Consider the following 25,762-nt stretch of genomic DNA (forward strand, 5'->3'; position numbering starts at 1 on the left):
GAGAAAATATTAGTCAAGCGCTCAATCTTATTTGCTAATGTTTGCAACATGCAGCTTACTGCCAATTGCACTGATTTTTAACACTGGAAAAAAGCATGTAGGATTTTTTTATGTTTATTCTCCTGTGTAACTACAAAATAAGTCGCCAAACTGACCATCTAAAAACATCATAACATCACAGAGAAACCTGCTGGAAGTCTGCAAACTTGAACATCGTCACAACATTTGTAGGATTATTACCTTAAGGGAAAAAATCAGGTCAGAATCAGTGAGTGGATGAAATAATAGCGGGTATGAGTTTCTCTCATGTTCAATAAATTTGGTACCTAACAAATTAAAGGTATTCATCACATTAATGCCAATTCCTATAAAAACCCAGAATTGCCATAAAGCAGTTACAGTATCACTTTGCACCATTGCACACAAAGGTCTAATTTGCCCAGAGATAAGGCACTATATCATGATCAGCTTTAATGAGCTCAGTGCTTCGGTTACAAGAAAGCCAAACCTCCTCTTCACCTGCAGTTCTACTGTTTCACATCTAAACTGTATTTTCTTCACTATAGTTTTAGCAACCCTGTCTTCTCACCACCAACATTCAGAAATGATTAATTTACCCAGAGCAAATCTGTGTGGTTGTCATGTTTACTGGCAGGATGATGCTTTAATGCAAGATTCATGTTTTTTTATGGTTTTAGTTAAATATTTAAAAAGTTAGCTTTCACTTGAAGGAGGAAATGGGCTAGTTTGCTTTTTTCATTTTATACCAAAAGCTGCTATTATTTCCTAATCATAATCAATCTTAAATAACAGTGTGAGGTGCAGCCATAGTTAATAAGCATGCCTAAATTTAATTCCTCATTGTGCTCCTCTTGACCGCTTCCAGTGCTGCTGAAATTTTTAGATGGCTATTATATGATGGATGTCCCATTTTGATGGCTTACACCTACAGTCTGTGATTTCACCACATGAATCAAAATTGCACCAACTTCAGTGTCAAGAAGACTCGAGTTTCATGTCAGGTATCATCACTTGTGATGAGAACTGGGTCTGCAGCTCTGAGGCAAAACAGCAGTTTTCAGCAAAAACAGAGACTCAGTGTGCAATTTTGAAGGTTAAGCGTCAGGTCAGGGGTGTTAACAGGAGCATACTTGCCATTTTGTTTTGACTTTCACAACACACAAAGACATTGTTGCACAGAGTCACACTGTCATGGTAGAATTATACCATCATGTCCAGTAGTGTCTGAAAGATAACATCTATTGCAAACCAGCTGAACTGTGCATGTGCCACTGTACCCCAGCACACAACACAACCTTCACTTACCATGAGCTCGACCAGATGCTCTCTGTAACCTTGTCCTTTTCCACAGAATTAAATTCAAGTTGAAGGTTTGGCCTTTCGACACAATAGTGGGTATCCAGCAAGCATCATTGACGCATACAGAATTTGAGATAGTGATCTAAAAGTAGGAGGACAGCTGTGCCCGAAGGAGACAACTTTAAAGGCAACTACTCAGTAATTTAAATCAGATTTGAATTCAGATTTTTAATAGTGGAGTGACAGAGGGGGGGAAAGTGAGGAGATAACAGCTTGTAGGTTTAGCATACACCTAGCACTGCATCAGATGCATGACTTGAACAGTTTCCCTGGTGTTGACTGTGTGATCACAGACAGCTGAGCCGATTGCAAAGACAGAGGGATGATTAAATTAGTGAGATAACTGCCAGAAACAAAGGTGAAGTTTTCATTCAACAAAAAAAAAGTCTTTACCTTCTGACATCCATCCAGCAGCAGCATCTGGCGCTCCTGCTGCTACCTGCCTCCAGTCATCTGAACTGTGCATGTGTGCGTGTGTGTGTGTGTGTGTGTGTGTGTCTGTCTGTGGGTGTCTGTGGTGTTGAATTCAGTTTGGTGATTGTTATACTGCTGCCTTTTCTCTGATTACTGAAAGACAGTTAGCCTGTTTTTCATCTCCCTTCGAGAAACGTGCGCACACAAACGCCCCCACACACACACACACACACACACACACACACACACACACACACACACACACACACACACACACACACACACACTCATTTGCTCTCTGTCATGTTTCTGTCAGTCTCACAGGCTCTGTGTCAGTATCTCAGCATCTTGCTGACTTCTCTTGTTCTCCTTTGTACTCTCTCGTGTTTCATCTTTGCCTCCATCCCTCCTCTCCCTCATCAAACCAGTCCATGCTCTAATTTTCACTTCCTCTCTCATCAATGCTCTCGCTCTCCCTCTCTTCCCCCCTGTTACTGCAAAAACTTTGTGAAATTTTCAGCTTCTCTTTCTTTGGGGGAACTCTTGTTTCTTTTTTTCTCTGTGGACAGATAGAAACTCTGAGAATTAACACACACGTAGAATGATGTGAAATGAAGTGAAGTTAGTTTTGTCTTTCATCTGTGTTGCAGTGCTCACATCAGAGAATGAGCACAGTGTAAGCAGGTCATATGAATGCATCCGCACACACATTATAACACACATAACTCAAACAAACAAATCAGAGTCCATCAGTGTGTCATCAAATATTCAGGGAGGGTTGTCCCACTTAGCTGTGATGTGCCGAATAGAAAAGATACAAAATAGAAAAAAGGACAAAGCTTCAAATAAATAAGCCTGAGAGACAGAATGGAGGTAAATTTAACCAGTTAACATGACACACTTGATGTTTGCCTCCCAAAAGTATATTAAAACTGGTTTCATCCCTAACACTACCTCTTATTTTAGTGAAGCTTTTCTAGACATTTAAAATGAACCCCAGTGGAAGGGGTTACATGAATAGGATGAGGGACCTATGGAATCTTTGATACCCAGCATCCAGATTGACAGTCAAACAACTAGCTCAGTGTTCCAACATTCAGTAGAAGGAAATGCTCTCATGGCTAGAGTTTGACAAGGTACAACACTAATGCTACGGCAAGGGGGAGCCAGGATGACGCCTCATGGGGGCGATATCATCACCTCCATCCAAGATTGGGTACCAAGCCCCAAGTGCAATGGAAGGAGGATTGTTGAGTGCTTAAGGAACTGTCCTGAGAGAGAGGATCATGGCAAAGCTTGAAACCTGGATCCTCCGTAGCTGGTTACCAAGACTAAGTAAAGATAGATAGATAATGTGAATGGAGTACTATGGACAGTACCTCTGAGATTGCAAGACCAGACTGACCAACCTGTGCCCTACCTGGATTGACTACAAGAAGGCCTATGACTCCAGTGCCCTGCACCTGGATCCTGAAATGCCTAGAAATAAACAATATCAACAGGACCCTAAGAACCTTTATCAGGAACTCCATTGGGATGTGACGTATAACACTAGAGGCCAACTTCAAACCCATAGCACAAGTCACCATCAAGTGCAGGATCTACCAAGGAGGTAGTCTGTCCCCACTGCTGTTCTGTATAGGCCTGAACCCCCTCAGTGAGATCACTGACAAGACTGGCTATGGATACCGACTACAGAATGGAGCAATCGTTAGCCACCTCCTCGTCAGCCACCTCCTCTACATGGATGACATCAAACTATATGCCAAGGGTAAACGAGACATCAATTCACTTATCCACACCACCAGGAACAACATCAGAATGTTATTCAGACTGGAGAAGTGTAGTCTGATGGTAACAAAGAGGGGGAAGGAAGAAAGAACTGATGGGATCATGCTTCAAGTGTCACGGGCTGCGATGGCAGACCGTGGAGTGGCAGTGAAAATAGGGCCCAAACGCTCTTAGTGAAGGACAGTGGACAGAGGCCGCGCTGGACGCAGAACTGTTGCTGCCCCGTGCGGCGCAGGCTCCTCCGGCTCGCTGAGCTCCACTGCAGGCGGCACGGGCTGCGGCGCGGGCCCCTCCGGCTCTCTGAGCAGCGTTACAGCTACTGATGGTTGATCCGGAGGTGAAGATGGTGATACGGTAGCTGCAGGTGGTGAAGATGATGGTAGAGTAGGTGATGTGGATGGTGAAGCCGAGAGTGCTGCGGTCACTGCAGTCTGATGGAACGCTGGTGGAGACGCAGCTGCAGAGGGCGGAGGTGATGATGGTGTGGCAGCTACTCGCGGTAGACTGGACAGCGATACAGGAACAACAGACGGGTGAAATGATGGCAGAGTAGGTCCTGCAGGCATATCGACCTCCAACTGAGGATGAAGAAGAGAGGCCGACTGGACTAAAGATGGAGCTATAGGTAGCTGGGCAGCAGACTGAGTTACTAGACTGAGTTACTAGCTGGGCAGCAGGCTGTGCTACGGCTACCGGCTGTGTTACGGCTACCGGCTGTGCTACAAGGTTAGCATTCACACAGTACATGGTTGGGTATAAAGATAAGGGGAGTGATGATGAACTGTCCATATGACTCACCGCAGCCGACTGATGAAAAGTCCGGGAATCCGGCTGCGGTGAGGAGCGCCGGCGGTCCGAGCGTCACTTCTTTGACGATGTCGGGGCCGGCATGTCAGGCTGAGGTTCCACCAGCTGGTCGGGCTGGAGAGCAGCCTGGTTAGGAGAATAGAGGTGGAGAGTGTTAAGCAAAAAATCTGCCACGATCGGGTAGAGAGAGTCTATTACCCAGGGGAAGCAAAGAAGCATCTCCTGCAATCGCTTCTCCACAGCGCGATGAAACTCCTCTCTGGGCATATTTATCCATAGGTCACACAGCTTATTTACTTTGCCACTTACCTCCCTCTTGAGTTTCTCCATTGAGTCCGCTGGGCCCATAATGGCTGGATCCTTCTGTCACGGGCTGTGATGGCAGACCGTGGAGTGGCAGTGAAAATAGGGCCCAAACGCAAGACTCTTAGTGAAGGACAGTGGATTTATTTACAGGAGGTGGAAAACACACAACTATATACAAAATCCCGGCACTGTGGTCCCGTGGCGATTCTCCCTGAATCCCACACAGTGCAGATGTTTGTGAACGGTGAAAGTGGCGACTCCAAAAACTCCCACACCGTGACTTCCAAAAACACACTCCGCTTCAGATTCCTGATAACACAAACACATTCAGGTTAGCAGGGAATCTACGTTCTCGAAGGTTTATATCAAGTCTACGGCTGTACTGACGAGTTCTGACTCAAGGATCCAGCGTCGGCCTCAGCTCAGCTACAGTCTTAAATACTGCTCCCTTGACGAGCGTAATCCATTGCAGCTGGCAGAGGAGGACGAGCGGCAGGTGTGGCTGTCTCTAGTGCAGGAACACTTCCGGGTTTGCAGTCTCCACAGCGAACCAAAACGTCTGGAAACTCAAACGGAGACACCAGGAGGAAAAAAGGAGAGAAAGCCAAAACACCACACGAACAATATAAACATAAACATAACTAAAATACATGAGCCCTGGGTCCCTAGACCCAGGCCATGACAACAAGTACCTTGGAATCCCACAGGCAAATGGGAACCACTAACAGGCTCCTAGGAAAGCTAGAACCACCAAGTACTTGCAGAGAGTCAGGCAAGTCCTGAAGAGTCAGCTGAATGTTAAGAACAATATCCGGGTTATCAAAACCTACTCCCTGCCAGTGATCAGGTTCCCTGCTGGGATAATAAGGTGCCCAAAGGAGGAGATAGAAGCCACATACATCAAGACAATGAAGTACCTGACCATGCATGGAGGGTTTCACCCCAAGCCTAGCACCCTGAGACTGTACACTAAGTGCAATGAAAGAGGCTGAGGACTAGCTTGAACATCCACACCCATGAGCACATCAGGAAGATGGCCTTCACTGACAGCATGCTTAGTTAATATTTCAGGCAGCAGAAACCCAAGAAAAAAGAGGCGCAGTAAGGACATACAGTGGGGCAAAAAAGTATTTAGTCAGCCACCGATTGTGCAAGTTCCCCCACTTAAAATGATGACAGAGGTCAGTAATTTGCACCAGAGGTACACTTCAACTGTGAGAGACAGAATGTGAAAAAAAAATCCATGAATTCACATGGTAGGATTTGTAAAGAATTTATTCGTAAATCAGGGTGGAAAATAAGTATTTGGTCACCTCAAACAAGGAAAATCCCTGGCTCTCACAGACCTGTAACGTCTTCTGTAAGAAGCTTTTCTGTCCCCCACTCGTTACCTGTATGAATGGCACCTGTTTGACCTCATCATCTGTATAAAAGACACCTGTCCACAGCCTCAACCAGTCAGACTCCAAACTCCGCCATGGCCAAGACCAAAGAGCTTTCGAAGGACACCAGGAAAAGAATTGTAGACCTGCACCAGACTGGGAAGAGTGAATCTACAATAGGCAAGCAGCTTGGTGTGAAAAAATCAACTGTGGGAGCAATCATCAGAAAATGGAAGACATACAAGACCACTGATAATCTCCCTCGATCTGGGGCTCCACGCAAGATCTCATCCCGTGGGGTCAAAATGATCATGAGAACGGTGAGCAAAGATCCCAGAACCACACGGGGGGACCTGGTGAATGACCTGCAGAGAGCTGGGACCAAAGTAACAAAGGTCACCATCAGTAACACACTACAACGGCAGGGAATCAAATCCCGCAGTGCCAGACGTGTTCCGCTGCTGAAGCCAGTGCATGTCCAGGCCCGTCTGAAGTTTGCCAGAGAGCACATGGATGATACAGCAGAGGATTGGGAGAATGTCATGTGGTCAGATGAAACCAAAGTAGAACTTTTTGGTATAAACTCAACTCGTCGTGTTTGGAGGAAGAAGAATACTGAGTTGCATCCCAAGAACACCATACCTACTGTGAAGCATGGGGGTGGAAACATCATGCTATGGGGCTGTTTTTCTGCCAAGGGGACAGGACGACTGATCCGTGTTAAGGACAGAATGAATGGGGCCAAGTATCGTGAGATTTTGAGCCAAAACCTCCTTCCATCAGTGAGAACTTTGAAGATGAAACGAGGCTGGGTCTTCCAGCATGACAATGATCCAAAACACACCGCCTGGGCAACAAAGGAGTGGCTCCGTAAGAAGCATTTGAAAGTCCTGGAGTGGCCTAGCCAGTCTCCAGACCTCAACCCCATAGAAAATCTGTGGCGGGAGTTGAAAGTCCGTGTTGCTCGGCGACAGCCCCAAAACATCACTGCTCTTGAGAAGATCTGCATGGAGGAATGGGCCAAAATACCAGCTACTGTGTGTGCAAACCTGGTAAAGACCTATAGTAAACGTTTGACCTCTGTTATTGCCAACAAAGGTTATGTTACAAAGTATTGAGTTGTATTTTTGTTATTGACCAAATACTTATTTTCCACCCTGATTTACGAATAAATTCTTTACAAATCCTACCATTTGAATTCATGGATTTTTTTTTCACATTCTGTCTCTCACAGTTGAAGTGTACCTCTGGTGCAAATTACTGACCTCTGTCATCATTTTAAGTGGGGGAACTTGCACAATCGGTGGCTGACTAAATACTTTTTTGCCCCACTGTATAAGGACAGGTCCCTGCAGATACCACCAGCAGATAGAAGAACTGTCTGACAATCAGAAATCCTACCAGTGGCTGGACAAAACTGGACTGAAAGACAGGACAGATGCACTAATCATGGCAGCACAGAAGCAAGCTCCAAGTACAAGATCCATAGAGGCAGGAGTCTGTCACACCAGGCAAGACCCCAGGTGCAGGCTGTGTACAGTTGCCCTTGAGAAAATCCAGCACATAACAGTAGGGTGCAAGATGCTAGTAGGCAGGGCAAACATGGAACACCATAACCAAGTGACCAACAGGAACAAGTCCTGAGGTCAAAATGGGACATACCTAGGGTAGTTGAGAATAACGGATCTAAGTTCCTGTGGGACTTCCAGATACATACAGACAAACTGGTGATGGCTAACCAAGCAGACATAGTAGAGGTGGATAAACAGAGGGAGATGGCCGTAGTGACAGATGTAGCTATACTGAATGACAGCAAGATCAGGAAGAAGGAACATGAAAAGCAGGAGAAGTACCAAGGGTTGAGAGAAGAATTTGACAAGATGTGGAGGGTGAAGGTAACAGTGGTTCTAGTGGTAATCAGGGCGCTCAGTACAGTGACCCCCAAGCTAGGCGAGTGGCTCCAGCAGATTCCAGGAACAACATTTGAGATCTCTGTCCAGAAGAGCACAGTCCTAGGAACAGCAACGATACTGTGTCGGACCCTCCCAGGCCTCCGATAGAGGACGTGAAGGATAGACTGAAAAGGGGATTTTGAAGTGTAACATTTATTATTTACTGCTTCAGCCATGCCATTTGAAGCACTTTGGGCTGTGTGACAGGTGCTTTGTAAAAAATAAAGCTTAGGATGAAAGGCGACATTTATTTAGGGTGCCTTTCAAGAGCAGAACATCACAAAGTGCTTCACAGAAGAAATAAAACATTTTTGAAAAATTACATAGTGACACTGATAAAGATACACAGAACAGATAACTCTATTCTTGGCTTTGTGTGAGGGATGAGCATTCTTGGGTCGATTGTCAAAAACAAGAAAAATAAAACTTACATCACTGAATAAAGCTACTTCAGCCAAGTCATAAATGCTTTTTTTCTGATCCCAGAATACAGAGAAATATTTGAATAAGTATAATTTTACCATTCATGGCAGTTAATTGAGTTGGATGCCTGAATATCTTTAAACAAAAACATCCCGTGTCGTCATATACGTAATGTCTCTACCTGAATTTAATTATTTTTGACTTTGCAATCAAATTTTGCTGTAAGGCTTTTTATTAGATATTAAGCCTTCAGTTTCATTAAAGTCTTACAGACAGATTTACTCTTCATCATTATTTTTATTTTGAGACATTTCTGTATTTGACTATGAGAACTCTCATCATCAACTTTATGCCATTAATACAAAATAATCAAAGCTGCTCCCAGTGATCAGCTCAGATTATTTAAGTTTACAGTCTGTCACAGCTGCATGAAAACCAAACCATTTACATTTTATGTGGTTACAGTTGTTCAATACAATAAGAACAGTAACAGACTGAACTAAAGTAAATAATACAATATATTACAAAGTTACAAAATATAACAAATAGCTCAATTATAAATATCCAGAATATTACAGAGATTAAATATATATGATTGACATTTTATACAGCCTCAGTGAAACTTTAATAATCGCTTCATATATCAATATCAGGGAATTTAAAAGTCCTTTCTTATGTCTGTTTGTGTTGTGTGCAGAGATCTCATTCCGGGTTTGGCAGTGTGGCGGCAGTCTGGAGATCCTGCCCTGCAGCAGAGTGGGTCACGTCTTCAGGAAGAAACACCCATATGTGTTTCCTGAAGGCAACGCCAACACATACATCAAGTAAGTGTCTGAAGGATAATTTATAGAACTCTTTTTATCGCGGTTTAACAAAAAAATCAGTAATACTTGAGCATGAACCTTTGTGAATTCACTTCACCTGTTTCGGTGCAATTCAGAGGGGCAACAGAGGTGTTGGAGAGGTGGCCACAGACTCTCTTCTTATTCCTCCTGACTGAGGTTTTTCTACTTTTTCTTTTTGCTCGTTTCCTTGTCACTGCTGATAGCATGAGACGATACCTGCGGCAAATTTTGGCTGCACATGTAGCCCAGCTCCTCCACAATATTGTAAGGTTTGTTTAATCTCTGGGAACAGACTCAAGAGCATGGAGGAGATACCAAGAGGTGGCTCCTGTTGCTGCTGTGTTGATGCCTTTCTTTGTCACTTTCATTTGTACTAAAGCAGATGAAACTGATTTATAACGGCTTATGTTTCTTTTTTTTGCCATGTATAAGAAATATTTGAGAAATTCAATGTTAGATTGAACAAAGTTATAAGTACCACAATGTTTTAAAGTGCTACACTTCTTGCAGCAAACAAATGTATTTTTTTTCCTGTCTGCTCACTCATTATTGACTCAGTGTCATGAGTCGACAGTGAATCACTATAATGACCATTTGGACCGAAGGAATCTGGTCTGTTCCTGACATTTAGAAGATCACAGTGTTAACACGCAGCCGTCTGTGTCCACACTCCAATGCTTTTGAACTCTCTCCAAACGACATCTGAAATGTTGAAGTCCTGGAAAAATTCAGTGAAAATATATTTTCAATAAATAAACCCTTCCAAGTATATCTGTAGGCTCGGGACAAGAAGAAGCAAAGGGTTTCTGCTTGTACTCAACTGGACCAATCACATTTGAGCAGGCTTTGATTGCATCCAAGGAAAACATCAAACGCAAAAATTTACCAAAATAGAATCAGCTCTAACCCAAAGTCCAGAAAAAGTGGTCTTCAGACCCGCATATACTGGGTCTAAAGACTAGCTGGTGACAGGAATGACAAGAATTCAGCCTCAGCTTTGCAATTAAATCTCACAGCTAAGAAGTTTACTTTCTTCCATCAGTGGTCTCATTCATACTTGGCTCATATTTGGCTCTTTTCTTCACTTTTTTGTCTTCACTTTCTAAAATGCAGCTGCATAAATATCAAGAATAACGGATCCCCTTTGAGGATATGTGCAAACTCATATTCCCACAGAATCTTTGATTTATATTATACCATTGCAGCTGTTATTAACATTATGCATGTCCTACCTTCTGTGTTTGCTCAGTCACTCAACATCTTCAATTTAATATGCTGGAGGTAAATTAATTATGTGAGGAATATCATGTCTGTCTAGTTTCTGCTATCTCCGTGGTGCTGACCTTCTAGCCTAAATACTGTTTGTTAACAAACTTTGGTACTGAATTAATAACATATCTGACTTTTTTGTAAATTTATATAATCCTCGAGCATGCGCTAACCTTCCTGCCTAACTAATAATACGAGATCACTTTTGTGTGACTGAATTTCTGTGGCATGCAGAGGAAACAAACATGCAGCATTGCCATTCAGAGCTCTGTGTGTGTTGCAGCCTCCAAATGATGCTCCCATCATTGTTAAAGTGGATTTACAGCTGCCTGGGAGCCTTTGAGCTGCGAGCACAATATTATCCTATTAGCATAAGCTGTATTCTTATTCTGCCCCTGTCAAAGAGTTTGAACAGAAAGATGCTTTCAGGCAGCCCAATAATCCATTAACAGGACTAATGTGCTCAGAATGCTTCCGAATTGGTCTTGTATAAATAGATCAATCATGGCTACAATAACAACTCCATTTAGATTACAGGGTCAAGAACAAAGTAAACATGACTGCAAGGTGTGTTCCTAATAATGGCACGGTTTGGGATTTTGATCATGTTTGTGTCAAGTGATTTACTCAATTATTTTGTACTCCCATTAGTTTCACTTCCTTCCTTTGTTCTTCCCTTCAATTTCCTACCACACATGCAGACACACTCACAGTATAAGAAGTTTCTTGTTTTCTTCTCATTAGTCAGAGTAGTCAAGCTAGTTTCCTTGTTTTCTTTTTTTGAATATTTTCCTTGTGCTTATAAAAGGATTTCCTTGGGTATGACTACTGGCTACTTTTATGCTTTTATGCTCTTCTGGATTGTTTGCCATGTTTATTGACCCCTTGTGTATGACCCGAGCCTTCAAATTCTTCCCTTTTGGACCTTTACTTTGCCTCCCGTGTCCCGTATTTTGCTCTTCATCTTATGCTTTAGACTCTTCAATGCCTATTAGGGAACATGAGCTAAAAATTTACATTAAAAAGTTGCCACAAGAGAGAAACTCAATTTCTTCATTTAATATTAAAACCCATTAGTTTAATTGGGCCCTTTGCTAATGAATATCCAATATTATGTTGAAGCATGTATTAAAAGTCATTCTGGGAAACGCTTAAAATGACAAACGAAAGTAGAAGACCAGTGAGAGGTTATCAAAAACCAAACTGCGGTGCTTTTTTTTCCCAAATTAACTCAAGAATATATTGATGATTTGTCAGGTGATGTTTTTTTTCCTTTAACAGTTCACTAATTCATAAACCTCAGCATGCAAGCAAGAACGCTAGCACTGCCAGCGTTGGGAGTTGAGGTCCCCTTTGTGGCTTAATGGACAGAGCAAGGCACTAAAGATGCCAGAATGAAGGGTTCTGTTCCCAAAACGAGCGCTCCCACTGCTAAATGGCACTTTGGAGTGAAGCCTTGGCCAAATGGCTCATATAAATTTATTGTTTTGTGTCAAGCAGCTAATCCATGCCAACACTGATACTTTTTTTTCAGTTGGGCTGTTTAGTTGCTCATTTTGCTCCCTGTTGGCCGTTACCGAGGCAACATCTGTTCTGCGCAGAAGAAGATGACTTTTATTTGTATCACGATGGCCTGATGTTTGTGATCAACGCCGTCCTCCCAAACAAAGCTGCTGTTGTCTGCTCTCGTGTTGCTCTGCTGGTTAATTAGCTCGAGGCTTCAGTGCTGGCAGTCTGGATTATGAATATGCTAAATAAAAAGGGGCTGCTTAATAATTCGATTACAAAGATTATGCTGTTTCCACCCTCGCTGAGGTCTGCTGCTGTGACCTCGTGTTTGCCTGCATGCGTGTGCACAGTGAGAGGATTTAATTGTAAGCCTGCATGTGACACATATTTATGTTTATACGCCTACAAGCATCTCATATCCCCTCTCTCTTCCCCTTTCATTAAGCTGCCACAGCCAGTGTGTGTAATGCCTGTAATGGAGGGTTTCTGTCATTTCAGTGAGATTGTTCACAGCTCACAGAAACTCAGCTAATAGCTAATTACTACAGAGAGACAGAGGGAGGGAAAAATAGAGTAAATGGAGATGAGAGATAGTGAAAATGTGGTTTACTGTTAGCGCTGTGTGGGTGAATAAAGTGCAGTGAGTTGAACCGAAATGATGAGATACAGCAGTAGCTATGACTTACACTTGGTATCAACATGGCTCTATATGTGGAAGTCCTGCCTGAATAGAGGAAAACATGATGTGCTTGAATGCAAATGCAGAAAACATCGCAGTCAGCCATATGACAGCCTTTGTAATCTCTTCTACACACTGCGTTACAGCTTATATTGTATGTACACTGAATGCCACTGAACTGTACAGTAAAAGGTGGATACAACCGATGTTTAAGTGCCTTAAACTTGCATTCTTTCTGATGCAGTCACAGGTTTCAGGTCGTATTAATTACACTTTGATCGTGATTTTGTAAATTATTGACTCGTTCACCATCTTCTCAGTGAACAAGCTGCCACTGTACATGTATGAACATGCGGACAAGATGGTGTTTGCCAAAATTCTCAGCTTAAGGCTTTCAAATTAGACTTTAAAAAGTGTGTTAAAGAGATCTCACAGAGGTTATGTATACACTCGTATCTGTTATACACACTCCATGGTTCCATGGTGTCTCTGGTGCCCAACTCGATTGAGATCTGGTCTGATATTCAGGAAGTTGTTTTTGAGGTCAGCAGATCAAATTGTCCTATGGGGACGAGCAGGGGTAGTGACGTTAGAGAGTCCTATTTTTTCATTGTGGTGAGGGAGTGTGCTCGAATCAGTGTTGAGGTGTGCGGTCCAAATAACGTCTACATGAATTATTCCCTGCAGCTGTCAGTTGTTTGAATATCATGGCTGATCTGTTTGTAAATGTGCACACTAGGGCAGGTGAACATGCAAAGAGACTCCAGTGAGGTCAGAATGGGATCTGATTGATCTGGCTAAGGTTCTGATTGAGTAGGTGATCCGGCTCACTTGGTTAAGTATGTGATCTATATACCAACGGTGGTGCAGGAACCAGGGTTTAGGTCTCCTCCAGATCTTTTTCTGCATTTAAGTCCCCCTACTCTCTACCTGCTTTCTTGTCCACTCTGAGCTGCCCTGTTGAGGCTAAAAATGCAAAAAAAAAAAAACATTTTAAATAAATAAATCAGCCAGACCACATCTAGAGGTGGGCTGTTTCTTTGTGTGTTTAAAGGCAGCAGGTAAATGATGTCTGTTTTTACTTCCTTCCATTTCTCCTTCCTCCTGCAGCCTCTCACCTGTTCGCTGTGGTTAAAATACCAGCTGGATCATATTCAGAAGTAGTTCAGACTGCAAATGAGGGCGAGACCTGACCTTACATATATATGCAAATACTACATTACATTACAGCACAGAGGTTGTGTTGCTGTATCTGAGATGAAGCTGTTCTGTTTGTTCTCATTCTGTTTGTATGTGATTAATAAATTACCTCTTGGTTTCACAATGCATTTTGTCAGTCATAATCACACATGCATAAAATTATCTCTGATGTCTCACATAGTGTTAGGCCAATTATGCACCTCCTGTTTTTATATTTAGGAAAACAAAATCTGCAGCCTGAGGATCAAATTAGAGACATAACATCATTTTAAGTTCCAAAGCTCTCTATCTCATACACAATTAATATATTTCACAGAGCTTAGGAAACACAAAGTTGAAATTAGTCTTGGGTCACATTCTTATCTCAGTGATTAAAGCAAAAACCTTTGTTGCTCAAGAAAACTTTAACATGAAAAATTTCTGTTTTCCAACTCAAGTGCAAAATGTCTTTCAGAAAGCACATTATTAATTTCAGGAACTTACTCGTTGTCTGGTTTAAATTTGTCCAGTGACCTTGTATAAATCAACTAGAGGAATATTCAGAGTAGCACATGGTCACCATTAATGATTTTTAGCCTGAGTGTGATGTAAGTGTGTGGTTGTGCGTTTGCAGGAACACACGTCGTACAGCCGAGGTGTGGATGGATGACTTCCGGCTCTTTTATTACTCCGCACGCCCGGCAGCACGAGGCAAATCCTACGGAGAGTAAGAACACACAAGTACATCTGACTCTCACATGACAGTGTGTCATCTGCGTTGCCTCTTAGTCCTCAGATATTCAAACAGGACTGGTGTTTCTTTATTTGCACCAAAGCACGGGGACTTGTAGCATTGTCTTACCACAAGTAATTTAATGGAAATGTACCCTAACTTTGTTCACCATTAAAATTCAAGCATAAAGTAAAAGAAAGGGACAGATTGTTACATTTTGCCAAAGTAAACTCACAGAAGTATAAACTCCTTCCTTTATCAAGTTAACTGCCCCTAGCAGCTACCACAATCAAACTGAATTAGGGCACAGAATAAGGCCATAAAATAGTGTGTTCATTGATTTGCACAATGGAATAATACAATCAGAGAAACTAAAAGGGTATTTCCTTTAACTCTTAGTTATTTAATGTGCTCTGAAAGTGTTGCTTTTGTTTTCTTTCAGCAATTTAAACAGTGAGAGGACTGCAGCACAGCTTTTCAGCCTGGTGTGTTACTCTTAAAAAAAATAAGGGTTAAGCCTAAAATAAATGGTTTATCTGTTTTGATAGCAGAAAAGAGTATCAGAAATGCAGCCAGTAATAGACGCTGGCATAAACGACAGTTGTCAGTGAATACATGTCAGTGATTATCAGTCCTGCACATGTAGATGATGCTGCAGCTCTGCTTTAAGATTTTACCTGTTTTCATATCACACACCTCCGTTATTGGTAATGGTTGAACTCTTAGTTTGTCATTACCTGTGTCAGTTTTATTTTGTGTAGTTGCCTTATTGCTTTTTCTCCCCATAGGATAGTGGCAGAGAAAAATAAATAATTTTAATGAAAGTTGTTTGCTGTTCATCTGCCAGCTTCTGTATCAATCTGATTGTCTGTTTCTGCCTGTGTTCAGTATCCGAAGCAGAGTGGAACTTCGGAAGAAGCTCAACTGTAAATCCTTCAAGTGGTACTTGGACAATGTCTACCCAGAGCTCAAGTAAGTATGTGTGTGTGTCTGTGTGTGTGTCTGGAGACTTATCTGTCTTGGAAAAGCTCCTGCTGAGTATGCAAAGTGAGAGGAGAATTTTTAAAGCTAATGCCAAAAGTGGCTTAAATACTGTCTGGCTCATTGTTATAATTTATTTTTGTGCTTTTCTACCTTTTTGTTTATCCTTAACTTCTAAAGAAGAACATTTTGCTGTATACACTTAAAGTTTACTTTACTCCCCGTAGGGGATGCTTCTATCTCTGTGAAGCTTTTTTAACAGCTTTGTAAAATCTGAGTGAGTTATTCCTTTTTTTAAAAAACAGGGTCACAGTCAAGTTTTACAGATTAGCCATTATCCAGGTCAACGCCAGCCTCTGCTGCTGGAGTTGTAAATGTTCTGTTTTTAATCTGTGTCCTGGATTCTTTAACTCTAATTTTATTCATAAAAAAGTGATTTATGCTTGGCCAATCTCCCCTTTGAGGACAACCGCTTTAATCGCATCAACCACAAGTGCCGTTGTGACCATTTGTGATTTGTCAAACTCAGGCAGCCTTCATTTCAATGTTCACTGCTGTTGATTATATCTCATGGATAAATCAGTAAAAATGCCCACAGTGTCTAAACCATCAGGTTAGGCGTGTTTTGTTTTTTTTGTTTGTTTTTTTTCACAGTAAACCGTCAATGCAGGTCTCAACTTCAATGTCATGAGACATCTGAGGGAACATATGTTTAAACTTTTTGTACAGATCAATACAATAATTGCTCCCCAACCACTTTACCTACTTGATTTTAATGCAATGGCAGCACCATTTGTAAATGCATACATACAAGTATGAATACTACAAGTAGTAGTAGCAATGTAGAGCCACTGGTGCATAACTAGCGATAAAGCTCAGCTTGTTTTTTTGCGCTCAAAAACACAGCTGCAGCAGCTATAGCATGGCTGCTCATGAATGGAGTCTGATCAGCACTTTGTATATGGCTTATTTAGCAACTCACAAATGCATCACAAGTTTTACTAATGTTTGCATTCACTGCTGCCACCTTGAAATGTTTGGAAAGCAGCAATGGTTAAGAGATGTGTAAGCAGTTTGCATCATTTCCAATGTTAACAGCCATGACACCCTGATTTGAAGGTGTGAAGAAGCAAAGGTCCCACTGGGTTTGCGTCAATGTGGGACCTTTGCTTCTTTTTTTCCCCTCACTTCTTACTTTCGCTTCCATTAAAAACTACTTGGTTGTGGTCATGAAAAGAGGTTCAGGTTAAAGTATGCCCTTTCACACCAGTAGTGAAAAATGATGAGTTGTAACTGGTTGCTCTCATTTACCTTTGCATAAATGTGCAACTCAAGCAGTTTTCAACCACACCTGCTCACATATACAGCCCATTTTCATGTCCTCTTGAACACCTAACTGTCTCTGTGGGTTAAATGTCTCCCCGTGTCCTGATTGGCTGAGTTCCCATGGGATCTGCTTCCTCAGACTGACTCCCCTATCTGCACACAACACACTCACACACAAATATAACTAAACGACCACACTTAAGTGTGCCCTAAGCTCTGGCAGTGACTCTTCCTTACAAGCACACAACCTAGCAATGCAAAATACCTTTAAGACACATAAACACTTTCATTTAAATGCTTCCTCTCCCTTTCACACACTTTAGCACACACGCACTCCCACTTAAATACCCATTTATCCACTGGAGGCTGGTGTTAATCCCCCAGAATGGAATTAACACGGTTGCTCTCAGGGGAAGACAGACCTGACCCTTAAAACGCAGAATAACCTTTAACGGGTTATTAAAACAGAGAGAGATAGCAGATTGAATTAATGCTACAGGGCTTAAGCCCGAGTTTATAGCACAGTGGAGACTTTAACAAGAAAGACTGAGAAAGTTTATCACAGAGGAAGACGAGGAAGAAAGTTTCTGAAGTAATGAGTTTAGAGAATCGTGGCCTTCAGCAGATTTGTTAAAGGTGCAGAGCATCTTATTTTTTTCCAAACACTGATAAATTTCTGTCAAATTAAGAGTGTGATCTTGATGTGGCTAATGAGACCATGTAGGAGATGATTAAAGTCTCTGGTCTCATCACAATGACATTCCTATTATAGTTTAACTTTAGGCCAAACTTCCTCTAAAGGCTATTGCTTCTTTTTCAGATATGTGTGTTCTTGGAGATTAAGTACGTATTTTAGTGGTAGAGTTTTTATGGTTTCATGTTGCTCCACATCCGTACGATGCAATGAATACCTTAACTGAAGGAGTCTCATTTTCTCCATCAGGGTCCCAGACGACTCCGACTCACAGTCTGGAGTGATCAAACAGAGGCAGAACTGTCTGGAGTCCCGCAAGGTGGAGGCTCAGGAGATGCCCGTCCTCACATTAGCTCCCTGCACGGGAACCGAAGGCGTCCCCGCCATCAATCAGGTGGGTCAGTCAGCAGTTTGAAAGGAAGAGACAGAGCTTGGAGGAAATGCTGAAACTGTCCCTACTGTGAATCAGCAGAGACTACTAGAAATGAAAGAGTGCTGTTTCTTTTATTAAAAGCAGGATGGCAGTTTTATATTTCAACAGTTTAGTTCCTGGTTTGCATTCATTTGGTTCTACGGAGAATTTTATTTTGTTACAAATTTTAAAAATGTGAAATAACTTTTACCTCTCCGTGAATCGCTACCTTATCGTGGTGGAGGGGTTTGTGTGTCCCAGGGATCCCAGGGGCTATGTTGTCTGGGGGCTTTTGCCCCCTGGTAGGGTCTCCCATGGCAAATTGGTCCTGGGTGAGGGACCAGACAAAGAGAACATCGAGGGAACAGTTTACCCTGCCTGGGATAGGGTTACTGGGGCCCCGCCTTGGAGCCAGGCCCGGGGAGGGTGCCCGAGGGCAAGCGTCTGGTGGCTGGGCCTTAGTCCATGGGTGCTGGAAGGTGCTCCACCTGGAGACTCTGTTGTCCTGCTGGGAGACTTCAATGCTCACGTGGGTAACGACAGCAAGACCTGGAGGGGCATGATTGGGAGGAACAGCCTCCCTGATCTGAACCCGAGCGGTGTTTTGTTATTGGACTTCTGTGCAAATCATAGTTTGGCCATAACGAACACCTTGTTCGAACATAAGAGTGTCCATAAGTGCACGTGGCACCAGGACGCTCTAGGCCGTAGGTCGATGATTGATTTTGTAATCGTATCACCAGACCTGCGACCATATGTTCTGGACACTCAGGTAAAGAGAGAGGCTGAGCTGTCAACTGATCACCACCTGGTGGTGAGTTGGATCAGGTGGCGGGGGAGGACGCATTGGGGTCCGTCGTGGTGAAGAGGGAGCTGAGTGTAAAAGCGAAGCTCTCAATTTACCGGTCAATCTACGTCCCTACCCTCACCTATGGCCACGAGCTGTGGGTAGTGACCGAAAGAACGAGATCGCGGATACAAGCGGCAGAAATGAGCTTCCTCCGAAGGGTGGCTGGCCTCTCCCTTAGAGATAGGGTGAGAAGTTCGGCCATCCGGGAGGGGCTCAGAGTAGAGCCGCTGCTGCTCCACATTGAAAGGAGCCAGCTGAGGTGGTTTGGGCATCTGACAAGGATGCCTCCTGGGCGCCTCCTAGGTGAGGTGTTCCGGGCATGTCCGACCGGGAGGAGGCCCCGGGGCAGACCCAGGACATGCTGGGGAGATTATATCTCTCGGCTGGCCTGGGAATGCCTTGGTGTTCCCCCGGATAAGCTGGAGGAGGTGGCTGGGGAGAGGGAGGTCTGGGCCTCTCTGCTTAGGCTGCTGCCCCCGCGACCCGGCCTCTGATAAAGCGAATGAAGATGGATGGATGAAATAACTTTTACAAAAGTTGCATTGATGCTATATCTATGGAAATCTAAGAACAAAGCAAGAAAATGTTTGAAATGCAGATCTCTTTCTTCATAATAATACAGTATTTTTAAAAAGTGATGTGTGAAGGGGTCAACCATCCAAAGCAGGGGACAGTACAGAAGAGAGGTGAAGAAAGAAGAAAGTACAGGCAGGGTGGAGTTGGTGGAGATGCATGTCTGGTTGACAGAAGGATAGAACCAAGAGTGAAAGAGAAAGTTTACAAGATGATAGTGAGACCTGCTGTGATGTGTAGTTTGAAGTTGGTGTCACTGATAAAAAGACATGAGGCGGAGCTGAAGATGTTGAGATTTTCATTGGGAGTGACCAGAATGGACAGGAATGAGTACATGAGAGGGACGGCTCAGGTTGAGATTTATTTTATTATAGTGGATATATTGGACAAAGGATGTTGAAGCTGGAGCTTCTAGGCAGGAGGAAAAGACAGAGACCTTCATGCGGTGAAGGAAGAGATGCAGGGGGTTGGTGGGACAGAGGATGGAGGATGAGAGTGAGGTAGATGATCTGCTGCCAACACGGCCCCTAAAGGAAGCAGCTGAATGAAGAAATGTAACACATGAAAAATTCAGTCTTCAGCATTTTGTTTGCCAAACTCAAAACTTTAGGGCATGAGAATAATTTGAAATCTGTTGCAATAGCATGGAAAATTCTTCTTATAGTGGCTTTCACCTGATTGTGACTGTGCGGAAAAGCTGCAAGTGCAAAATGGTGGGCTGAATGGATTTTTTAAAAAAAGAAAGAAAAAGGATGAGGAAATACTGCTCAACCCCAGCTTTCATTTTATTGTCTCTCACTTGCCATTTTCCAGAAAATTGTTCCCCTAAAACACACTAAGGTTTTAAAATGTGTGTTTTTTTGTGTTTGCTACCTGTGCATGCTGTATATAAAATCTGCATGTACAGACAGGATTTAAAGAGAAAAAAAATCTGAAGCTTCTCTTTCTGACCTGGAGAACACAACAGAAAATAGTTGGTCATATATTTTCTCACTATTTGACTGTTTGGTTTAGGTGAAGGTGCTGCTGAAATAGAGCAGGCAGGAGCAGGACACATGGCACCCTGTCACTCGCTGTAAATTCACAGGACGTCAGTGCGAGTGTGAAAATGTCTTGTTTGTGTTCAGCCAGTTATTTTTTACTCTTCTCTGTGTTTATGTGTGTATGTCTGACCTGCTCTCACTATGTTCATTTTTACTTACTTTACACAGCAGCATGCTGAGGAGCGTGTGTGTGTGTGTGTGTGTGTTTTCCTTTCTCTGAGCTATAATTAATACCCGTAGGATTCTTATTATTCCATGTTAAGAACAAGTGTGAAGGCTGCGATTCGCTCTAAACAAGCCGCTGCGCAGAAAGCAAATGTGTCAGCAGCTGGGATGCCTAAAGGCTGGAGAGCTTGGCTTGTGGCTGGAAGGTCGCTGGTTCAGATCCCTGAGCTCAAAGGGAGAACCGCTGAGATGTGTGTGAATGTGAATGAGAAACTCTCAGTAATCAGCAACGCAAGAGAAAGGCCTGAAGGGGGGCTCTTAATCCCTGTTTGTTCGTGTTCAGAAGTCTGGTTTGAACTGGGCAGCTCCCAGGTGGGTATAATTTTGAATTTTAATTCATTTCCCCTTCTGTCATGTTAAGGTTTTCAAGCAGCCCAATTACTATAAAATGAAATATTTCTAATATGAATTACTAAATTTACCTGCGGTTTTGGTCATTACTCCTATTGAGGTATAGTTATAATCATGTCCTGTCAAGGCTGTTCTCAACAGAAAATTGAGAGCCTTGACAAAGTTAGATACTGATATATAATTTTCAAAACTATCTGGCTGTAAGATAGTGTCTCACTTTTATCAATGTAGCTTCAAGTGTAGTTAACCAAACCCAAATCATGCCATGCTCAGGTGGTTACAAATGTACTGATATCAGTTCTTTTAGGGATAAAAGTCAATTCAGAAATCAGAAATTGTGAAAATAAATGTTTATCCAGTCACTGGTGAATTCAAGCAGGTAGCCATAGCATAGTCACGCTGCAGTAGTCCTGTAGTGGGTTTGTTTTTGTATTCATTGGTAAGGTTGTGCCATAAATAGTACTCGGGGGTAGAGATGTGATAGCTATCACAGTTGAAATAAATGTTAATCCCAGTATCGTTTTTGTCTTTTTTATACCCAGTTTACGAGACAACTTTAGCCATATGTCACTGATAACACGGGCCTTGTAATCAAATATAAATACTGAACTTGGCAAGATACCTTTTGATTGCAAATTTGTTAATAAAGTCTTCATAAGGCCAAAGCTGTTGCTATATAAATAAAATGTAATTTATTTAATGTAGTAAGAGAGATTCCATTGTATCTGTCTCTTGACCTCGTCTATACATATTGACAATTCATCATTTTCATTACTCCGTAAGACTTGTTGGCATTAATTTTCAGTCCAGTTCTTGTGTAATTTGGCATGCCTCAGCCCTCCCTCCCTGTTTCCTTTCCTTATGAATGGCTTCTTGACATTGATATTGACATTGATTTCTCATGAGGCTTCAGCAAACGTTTGATGGATCAGCTGAAGGGCCCAATGGTTCCCTCAGGTCCAGCGTCAGGTCTTTGCTGGATTTTTCCTCTTTTTAATATAATATAATTTTTAGATACTGTTCATCGGGTGTAGAGAATTTGTAGGCCTGCAACTTATCTTGACCTCCATTTGTCCAGTTTCCTGAGATTGTTTGACAGACTGCACACCGTCCTGAGCTATGCCAAGGTTTTAGCTAATAGCTTCTTGAGAGTCATCTTGTTGATGTGGAACTACTACTTAGTATTACTTAAAATTTCATTTCTGTCTAACTGTGTTATCTTAGATGTTTTCTGCAGATTTGTTTAAAGACGTGTGAACAAATTATGTGTTTTGAAACGGGATGTTGTTGTCTGTTGCATGTATACAAAACCATGGTTCATCCCTTGAGTTGGTTGTCTTTTTTATGCTTGAATTATTCACCATTCAGTCAGTGTTAAGTGGTTTAACAAGCAAACAAACAAAAAATGTTCCTCTAAAAATGGCCCCACCCAAGGACAGGACTAAAAGTGAGTGGAAAAAGCATCCAATATCCAAACACCTTTTTCTATGGAAGCAGAATGGAGAGAGAGGAGAGTGACTCAAGACTATTAATACTTTGTGCATTATGATGTTGAGTTTTTACAAACCCACGAGGATTCATGGGCAGCAGAGGATGACTCATTCATCTGTTTCAGAAAGATTGTATAGAAATCTTTGAGAAAATGACATTTGTGTCGATTTTATTTGAAACTCTGTAAACCTTTCCCTATGGACTTATGCTCTCCATCACAGATAGGAATCTTATTTAATGTAACGTCCATTTTGTAGCTATTACTCACATTTCCAGTAACGTGGTAAAGTGGGGTCTACTTTCAGACTTATCGATGACTGCTACGAGTCAGTCATGCAAATGTTTTGTAAGCCCACACATCTTAATTTGAATAGTAGTTTCCTAAATAGTAGCAAAACCTGTGTTAGTGTTTGAGTAACATAGCAGAGGCCAGAATGGTTCCACCAGCTGATATACAGTACCAGTCAATAGTTTGGATCCTCTTAGCCTGTCCAAACCTTTCAGTGGTTCTTTATTGTCGAATGAGGGTGAAGAAGTTTGTAAATGTCTTTGTTTGTCTCACTTTGGACTCGGGGTGTCCCAGTTTCAACCCTGGTCTCTCTTCCAATTTGTTAGATGAGGATGCTGGATTACCAGCGCAGACAGCCAAACATGAAGTGAAAGCAATGCAAAATAGCAAGTGAAAACAAAGCTCTCCCACAGAACATCAACTCGAAAGTTGACGAGGAGTTTTTTGCCATAAGTAATGAAATAATAATGGAATATCAAATATGGGACATTAGTAGTATAAATAATGCAATGTAAGAACAAAAAATAGCCACTCTGAAGCTTAAAAATCTGAAACTTCGGTCCATCAGAAGAAAAGAAAAATGTCTTTAAACCTACCATTTTGCACCAACTTTCACATACAAGGAAATAAAAATCAATAGCAGAGGCAGAGAGACTAATTTATAAACCCACAGCAGCAGAAACTAGAACTGAATCCTGCAAAGCAAGGATTCAAATGCATTATATGAGTGTATTAATGGGAGGTGGACAACTGTATAGCATAGCAGAAATGTAAGATGAGGTACGAGAATGATGGGTATGAAATCCAACCCACTGAGCCACAAAACCATGAATTTAAACACAATTTGCTCCAAATGTAATAAGTGCACAGGCATGAAGTTGTACTTTAATCATTTCTGCTGTCGACTCTGAATGTGCACACAAATAGAAAGTAGATCGGGCAACTTTCTTTTTTCTTTTTTTTTCAGGAAAGAATAAAGCTTACACTCACAGCTTTGTACACAGAGCTGCAGGTGTCATAATTATTTTGAGCCAAAGTCCAGTTTGCTTTTAACCTTTTAGCCATCCGGGGAACACTTGTGCTGAGCATGCAGACCTTGTTTCAGCGCTGACCTGCTTAATGTTTAACAGCATAACCAGTGAGCGTGTTTACCCACAGCCTGATTCCCATCACAGTTAGCAGTCCGCTTCAACCTCTGCTTAACGTGTTTACATGCAGGTGGTGATTTTCTAAAAATATTCCCGAGATACGCATACGTGACATGTCAGGAATGTGCAGAAAGTCGAATCTTGTTGGAACACATCTGAAATAATAAAAATCCTTTTCTCACGTCTGAAACCAGGCAAATTCAAAAGAAAACAGAAGAATAAGGCATGAGTCAGCAGCGAGGCCAAGAGATTATAAACGTTAGGAATAATTATTTGTAAGTAATACAGGACCCCCGTGAGGGCCACACTGCCTTATATTCCAAGAAATGTTGAAGTGTGAGTCAGTGCCTGATTTTCGTGTCTTTCTTTACTTAAATAAAGACATTTTCACCAGAAGAAGAAAAAGAAAAAGCAGGCGGGATCCTGTGGCCCAGCTATTTAATATGCATCTATGAAAATTATAATAGAAATGTGCTCAAATTTTTATTATTGTTATTATTACAGTAATAACAACAATGATCTTGACTGATTTAAAAATGCTTTAAAATTGTCATTGGAAAACAGGTGTGTTAGTTACATCCCAGCCTGAGCAGTGGTGAGGTTACTGGTTTTATATTGTTGAACACTGACTCTTAAGTACGAATCCTGGGACGTTCCAGTAGAGAGAAGATGTGCTGAGCTGCAGGACCAATTAACTTCTAATGTCATTCTCTTTGCTGCAGTTCAATAAATCAATCATGTGATGAAATACACCCCGCAGCGTTGAGATATTTAAGATAAAATGTCATAAATCACCCAGCTGGTTTGAAAAGACCTCCCACTGTCCTGCCATCTGACTCTCGACCTCCATTATTTTATAAGGTCAAGTCAGCAGACTTATAGGAGTATGATTATGTTAATAATGTTTGAATATGAAATGAAAGGGGGGGGGGGGGGAGTTTAAAAAACACATTACTTATTCATTGAAAGATTTAATGATTAACTGAAAAGCAAGTCAACAGAAAATTAATGTGTTAATAAGTGTTTGGAGTTTAGGTAAAAGCAACAAAGCTTCAGTACAGATCACAAATACAGAGCTGAAAATTTCATGTTAATGGCTGTAAACACAAAATCACTCATAATTTGGAAATGTGACCCTAAATGTTGTACCAATGTAAAATCTAGTATTTTTTTCTTAATGATTATACATTCATCTGTATGTACAATTTCCTCAATGAAGCTGATCTAATGTAAGGTGATATCTAATGATTTTATACTTAATACTATTTATGATTAATCATATTTAATATAAAGCTGACTGTTGAGTAGCAATTTTCATGTGTGTTGAATATAAAATGGTAATATGTTAATTAACTAGTAACTAAGACTATTAAAGTACACCAGTTCCCTGCAGACTGCAGGACTTCACATTTGTAGTAACTGCTAATCATATATTGATGACCATTAAAAAAGCTAATTCAATTGATTTATGAAAAGTATTTGTGTAAATCAATGAAAATGTAAAAATATGTCACCTTAACTTGTGCTTTAAATATTAGTCTCCAAAAGTTGATTCTGTTCATCTGGACGTAGCGTTCTCCCAGAAAACGCTACGTCGAGATGAACAGAATCAACTTTTGGAGATTTATTTTCCTGGATGATTGAGAATGCATCAAGACGTTTAAATATTAGTGTCTTCTAGACGTGTCATGATTTGATTAATCATAGTGT

General features: G+C 41.7%; 1 protein-coding gene across 2 annotated transcripts in view; it reads left to right on the forward strand.

Annotated features, from left to right (window-relative positions):
- The window catches only part of galnt14 (UDP-N-acetyl-alpha-D-galactosamine:polypeptide N-acetylgalactosaminyltransferase 14 (GalNAc-T14)), a 224,094-nt gene that overhangs the window by 177,531 nt on the left and 20,801 nt on the right, over positions 1-25,762 (forward strand). For both annotated transcript variants that reach the window (XR_014869623.1, XM_085134251.1), the window contains exons 10-13: positions 9,153-9,279; positions 14,571-14,663; positions 15,558-15,641; positions 17,920-18,064. Coding sequence is in view for 1 of the 2 variants with exons in the window: in XM_085134251.1 (XP_084990377.1) it covers positions 9,153-9,279; positions 14,571-14,663; positions 15,558-15,641; positions 17,920-18,064 (449 nt within the window). In the remaining variant the exon portion in view is untranslated. The remainder of the gene's footprint in view (positions 1-9,152; positions 9,280-14,570; positions 14,664-15,557; positions 15,642-17,919; positions 18,065-25,762) is intronic.

The sequence above is a fragment of the Neolamprologus multifasciatus genome, chromosome 15, assembly GCF_963576455.1.
Source record: "Neolamprologus multifasciatus chromosome 15, fNeoMul1.2, whole genome shotgun sequence".
Classification (NCBI taxonomy): Eukaryota; Metazoa; Chordata; class Actinopteri; order Cichliformes; family Cichlidae; genus Neolamprologus; species Neolamprologus multifasciatus.